General features: G+C 43.1%; 1 protein-coding gene across 1 annotated transcript; it reads right to left on the bottom strand.

Moving 5' to 3' along the window:
* Positions 1 to 234: 234 nt before the first annotated feature.
* Positions 235 to 2,848, bottom strand: LOC119912983 (L-rhamnose-binding lectin SML-like). The gene is made up of 9 exons (XM_038732281.1): positions 2,774 to 2,848; positions 2,341 to 2,373; positions 2,089 to 2,172; positions 1,726 to 1,861; positions 1,317 to 1,426; positions 1,190 to 1,234; positions 969 to 1,101; positions 765 to 868; positions 235 to 511 (listed from the first exon to the last, which is right to left on the bottom strand). The coding sequence occupies exons 1-9, from the start codon at positions 2,802 to 2,804 to the stop codon at positions 498 to 500; spliced, it is 690 nt and encodes a 229-aa protein (XP_038588209.1). The 5' UTR covers positions 2,805 to 2,848; the 3' UTR covers positions 235 to 497.
* Between the last annotated feature and the right edge of the window lie 3,396 nt (positions 2,849 to 6,244).

Below are 6,244 nucleotides of genomic sequence, written 5' to 3'. Positions count from 1 at the left end.
CCTCCAGTTCAGTAATATTCTGGAGTTTGCGTGCTTCAACTGCCTTCTTCAAATCCCAGAGATTTGAGGTTCAAGTCAGTCGGCCGATACAAGCTAGTTGCATTTCAAACAGCAGAGACAGATCTTTGCTTTTACCACCACGTCAAGTTAAAAATTATTGCAACACAAATAATATTAGCTCTGGGACTGAACTATACCATTTGATCATTTATTGTAATGAACCAGAACACAAGGTGAGGCGAGGCAGATTTTATTTGTGCATCACAAGATGATAACAGAAGAGGCAATTCCTTGATCAAAGGCTTATTAAAGCAAGTTTTGTTCCCATTTTGAGTCATTTGTGGAGCAACTGTATTTGGACACTTAGCCCAGTATGAGATGGTGAACAACAGTTTAATATGCCGCTGTCCAGATACTTTTGGCTATATGCTCCATTTGGAATTTCAAAGTCTCATTGGTTGCATCCGCTGACGCCGTACATTGCCATGTTTTGTTGTTTAATTCCCACGCTCTGCAAAACAAGAGACAAGACATTAGACCGATGAAGTTTGAGAGCTCAAACATGTTCCGTTACTGCCGCCATCGTGACAATATAGACAGTTTTTCCCCATTCCACTTGAAGAATTAATGCAACCTCACCGAATGGCATGTCCTTGTTTTATGTATAAGCAGGAGTCTGCTAACCTACCAATATTTTGCTTTACACGACCACAGATCAGCTTCAGTGGAGTGAAACATCCCAACAGGGCCTTTCAAGTACTTACTTTTACATGTGTAAGCCACCTCCAGGTACTTGTAAGTGCCAACACAGGGGTCTCCAAACACTGAGTTGCTGGCTTTGATAGTACAGCTGTGTTTCCCATTGCACCTGCGGATACAGAGTGAATACAGTAAATGGGGATGTCACATGAGAAAGATGTGGATGATATTAATCCCCATTGTTTAACAAGATGAGAGGGCAGCTGTACTTTTCAGCAACTTTGCTCGTGGGGTTTAAGCAGTTGACATTTCGGAGCTGAGAGGCAGGTCGTTGGGAAGAGCATGTGGTGGAGTCACGGCGTCCATAATGAGCACTGTAGACAGATATAACCTCTTTTGCATCTGACAGAGAGGAGGAGATGGTCAGTATCAGTGTTGAACCGCAACACCTTAATCCACCGAAAATACGAAGGAGAAAGTGTGATCTTACCACACTGCAGCGTTGCCGGAGAGTCCTCGCATGTTACGCTGACGACTGTCAAAGTAAAGATTAACATTAGACATGTTGCACTCACTTCTTTGCGGCTTTGCTTCACTTTTAGTTACGTGCATGTCACCTGCTGGGAGGCAGGTGTAGGTGGTCTCCAGATATTTGTAGATGCCATGGCAGGGATCAGAAGCATGGAAGATGTTTGGGTTTATGTCACACACCCTCTTGCCATTACATCTGCAGGAAGAAGAAAAAGGCTTTAGCTTTCACAATATATACTATGTGAAGCAATTTACACCATGCTTTGAATTGCCGGTGTGTGAAGGACATCATTTAGCTGATGCTTTTATCCAAAGCGACTTACAATTGCTACACATGTCTGGAGCAACTAGGGGTTAAGTGTCTTGAACCCAGGTCTCACACCAAAGGCATGTGTCTTATGCATTGCGCCATCACCAACCCACCACAGAAGGATTCATCCTCTGGTGACCATGACTGTATAAAATCTGGTGCCAGATTCTAATTTTGAATTGTACCTTTTCCCCATATCCACAGTGACCTGCAGAGAACACTTGGTGTTGGCAAGCTGCTGGGGAGATTTGCCCTTACTGCAGGTCGCCTTGTCTGCACGTCCATACACAGCATTCTGCACACTGATCACTCCTTTTGGTGCTACACACCAGAGGGAAACAAACTTGGTCAGAGAGCAAAACTTGGTCTCTCTATACTGTCAACAGAAGTCCGAAACTGACAGTGTTAGTCTGTCAATGTGATCTGTTCAGTTTACAGTACTTTCATTAAAACACAAAAGACTTCAACTGGGAAAATAGTGCACTTACAGGGGACTAAATTGTTTTGCTTGTTGCCTTAAAAACACAAACTTTTGAGTTCAGTCATACCACAGCTCAGGCGTTGGACGTCGTCATCACATGTGATCACTTTCACCTTGGACGAGGGGTCCACAACGGTGGCTCTAGAAAGTCCTAGAATGAAAAATTTGTTCTGGGAGTCATGCATTTTGGAATAAATACACACTTGTTGTGGAATAAGTTTTAAGGATGAGCGTATAGTCAAGGCAGAGAGAGAAGGACGATTAGTGAAGTCAGGAAATGAAAGTGACCAGTGGACAAAGAGCAAAAACATCCAGTTACCTGCTCTCATAAGCAAACACATTGCTGCCAGCACTGGAAGAGAAAAAAAAAACATGTTTATTAGTCTTGTAACTTCTGTGTAAATCCAGTTTAGCAATGTTCTGGGAGTTGATGGTAACACCATGAAACACTAAAATCTTTCACAGGGGAGCTGAAGTGCCTGCGCAGAGTCCAGAACCCAAGAGATACAGAAGTATCTGCTGTCAGCCAGACTACAGAGCAGCTTCTTCCCCCAGTGAGACCCCTAAACTCAATCTCAGCACTGCACCATGCAAAATAGGCATTTTTTGGTGTGACTTGTTCTTTATCCACTCATCTACAGAATATAAATTGTGAGTAGCTTAAATGGAACTACAACTTAATCTCATTATACAACCCTGTGTTGAAAAATGATGACTAAATCTACCTTGTAGTAAGTTAGTTGCGTACTTACACAGGGTGGTGCAGAGTCTGGAGCAGAGCATGGTGTTTAGAAGATCTGGCTTGAGTTGAGTTGAATTGATTGCAGTGAAACACACACCTGCTATTTATTGTGTTGAGGGGAAAGACCTGCCTCTCTCTGTGCAAACTAGTCACCAATAAAAAAACCTGGAATGATGCTGCATTCCAGACCGGTCGGAACTGGGAAATTTCCAAGTTGAAATACAAAGCGTTTCAGTTGCATGGTGGTGCAAGACGCTAAATGTAATTTATGCAAAGTTAAACCCTCAACAGTGCACTCGGTGTTAATTAAAAGGATGGCCATTTTATTTAAAACAAGTGAGAAATACACGTTACTCGTCAACTGTGCATCCTTCTAGCTACATCAGTTGGTAATCCTCAAAAGTCAGCAAAAGTTTTAGGCTATATTTCCAAATGTTTTCACATTTCTGGGCATTTTTAACATTTTCCTCAATAACTTTTGGATACAGAAGATGACTTTCAGATATTGTTTACTGTAAGCAGCTACCTAATTACACTGACAAAATATTTCTACATCACTTTACATGCAGAACAAGTTTTACTATTTGAGACTAGTATGTATTATTTTATTTGAATACTTTACTTTGCCTTTTAGTTTCCGCTTTACCATTTACAATGTGTGCTTCCACGGGAGCTGCCATTGTTGTGCGACGTCATTCGGCTGCTACTCGTGCTACTCGGGTACATATTTTTTCTCCGAGTTCGCGAGTAGGATATCCGACTTCAAATGGCGTTCCAAAGTACTGTTTCTAGTTGGAGGTCGGAAATTTCCCAGTTCCGAGATGCCTTGAACGCAGCATATGTTCCTTGTCAGTTGCAGCAGACTGAAGGAGAAAACTTTAAATGGTTACAGACAATCAAATACCAAGACGTGCAACATACAACAAGATGCCTGAGAACAAACAATGCTTCAGTCCTGCGTTTGCTTCGGTTTACGTGAAGCCTGTGGCGATTTCCTAAACCTAACCAAGTAGTTTTTCTTGCCTAAACCTGACCAAACTGCCTATATACAAGATGTGAAAAAAAAACAACCTCTCATAGGACACTGAAGTGAACTTTGTGTGTCAAATACAGACTTATTTATAGCTTTGTTCCACTTTTAGTTATGTGCACAAATGTAAGCGACTTGCTGGGAAGCAGGTGAAGGTGGCCTCCAGGTTTTTGTACATGTCAAAGCAGGGATCAGAATCAGAAAGAGCTCATTGCCAAGTAGTGTTTTACACATACGATTTGCTTTGGTGATAAGGTGCTACAGGTAGACAAACATACAGTTGACATAAATAAATCTAGAAATATAAAAATATGGAATAAACAATGCAAGTTATATAAGAATAATAAAAAGAACAGAGAAAAATAATACAACGTGGCAGATATTTACATGTGCCTTATTCCGGGTTTGTGTTGTGAAGACGTATTGCAACGGAAGAGAGTATTGTGTAGATGAATATATAAATGGACAAAATACAAAAATTATAGAACAACAAGGATTAACAATTGACAAGAAGTATGTGCAATGTGCCAGCTTTGTGCATGAAATGAGACATTTGTATTACTTGAAAGGGGGGAGTATCAATCAGCGAGGGACTCGGGCCTTCTTGATGAGGCTAGCTGCAGACGGGAAGACGCTGTTTTTGTGGCGAGAGGTTTTGGTCCTGATGGACCGCAGCCTCCTGCCAGCGGGAGAGTCGTAAACAGTTTGCGTCCAGGGAGGGAGGGGTCAGCTGCAATCTTTCCTGCTCGCTGCAGAGTCCTGGAGGCGTACAGGTCCTGAAGTGAAGGAAGATTGCAGCCAATCACCTTCTCTGCAGAGCAAATGATATGCTGCAGCCTGCCCTTGTCCCCGGCAGTGGCAGCAGCGTACCAGATGGTGATGGAGGAGGTGAGGATGGACTCAATGATGGCGGTGTAGAAGTGCACCATCATTGTCTTTGGCAGGCTGAACTTCTTCAGCTGCCGCAGGAGGTACATCCTCTGCTGGGCCTTTTTGGTGAGGTAGGTGATTTCCAGCTCCCACTTGAGGTCCTGGGAGATGATGGTGCCCAGGAAGGATGATGGGGGAGGGTGGGGTTGTGCTCTTTCTAATATCCACCACCATCTCCACTGTCTTCAGAGAGTTGAGCTCCAGACTGTTCTGGCTGCACCAGGGCACCAGATGGTCAGAAGCACAGACAAAAATCGTCCTTTGAGTCAACCAAAAGCACACTCCACAGTCATACGAGCTTGGCTGAGGCGGTAGTTGAAGTATTGCTGATCGTTAGTTAGCTGTCCATTGTGAAGATAAGGCTGCATGAGGAGGTATGCTGCATCTCCCAGAAGCGTGACAGGGGCTGATGTGCCATGAATGTCACGGGTGACCTAGAAATGTAGAACACAAATTTGTTCTTATTGGTCACAGTGAGTATGTTGAAATAACAGATTGAACAGTAAAGAAGGATGGGTTGAATTATGCTTTTGTAGAGCAGCAGTAGAAGGTGGGGTGCAACCGAAAGGGATTTAAATTTACGGATGGCAGAGAGTCTTTGTTGGCAGCGTTTGAAAGTGTTTATTGTCCAGAGTGAGCCCGAGGTATCTGAAGCACTCCACCCATTCAACAGCTACATTATTTATGTATGTAGAGTTGGGGGTGACATTATGGGCTGTGCTGTTGGTGTTGGGTGTGTTAATCAACATTTCTTTTGTTTTTGCAACATCAGCTGAAGATAATTATTTGAACACCACTGCGTGAGGTGAGAGATGGTCTTGATAGCTTAAAACAGAGTTTTGTTATTAAGGAGACCAAGAACAACAGCGTCGTCAGAGTACTTGATATATGTGGTGTGGTGTCCGAACAATAATGCTGCGATGATGTGTTGAGAAGAAACCCGCTTGACACTGTTCTTGATCGGAAAAGTTTATTACATGAAGGAGTTCAGCATCAATTACAAGCTCTGCAGCAGCTTGGAGAGTGACCCAGCCCGATGACCACTCTGTCTCTCTATACATCAAACATCTTATATAGGATATGTTTAGGTATCTGCTAGGTACCATAGAAGGGTTTGAGTCTGCAAAATAAAGCTCAAACCCATAGAAGGGTACAGTGCTATTCTGAGGTAACAAAACAAAGGGTTAGAGGTCAAATTCTATAGAAGGGTTCAGTCCCTACATAACCACCAATCACTGCTCTCCCCTTGGGAGGTCACTGACCCTCTGTCCTGCTGCTACAGTGCTATTTTGAACTGTTATGAGTCAAATGCACATATATTGGACACCACAATGGTAACAGGTGAGGGGCTGGTGCAGTCATTGGTGTAAAGAGTAAACAGAAATGGACTGCTGAGGAAGCTGCATCAACCAGTGAATGAGAACTGAGGGGACGTTGAGATGGTGGAGTTTCCTAATCATCTGGTGAAGCTGAATAGTGTTGAAGGCCGAACTATAGTCAATAAAAAGAAGTTCCCAAGTG

Source organism: Micropterus salmoides, unplaced genomic scaffold (assembly GCF_014851395.1).
Source record: "Micropterus salmoides isolate LMB-PRFRI ecotype aquatic unplaced genomic scaffold, ASM1485139v1 Ms_hic_scaffold_2, whole genome shotgun sequence".
Taxonomy (NCBI): Eukaryota; Metazoa; Chordata; class Actinopteri; order Centrarchiformes; family Centrarchidae; genus Micropterus; species Micropterus salmoides.
The sequence above is the reverse complement of the archived record's forward strand: the minus strand, read 5'-3'. Positions and strand labels throughout refer to the sequence as shown.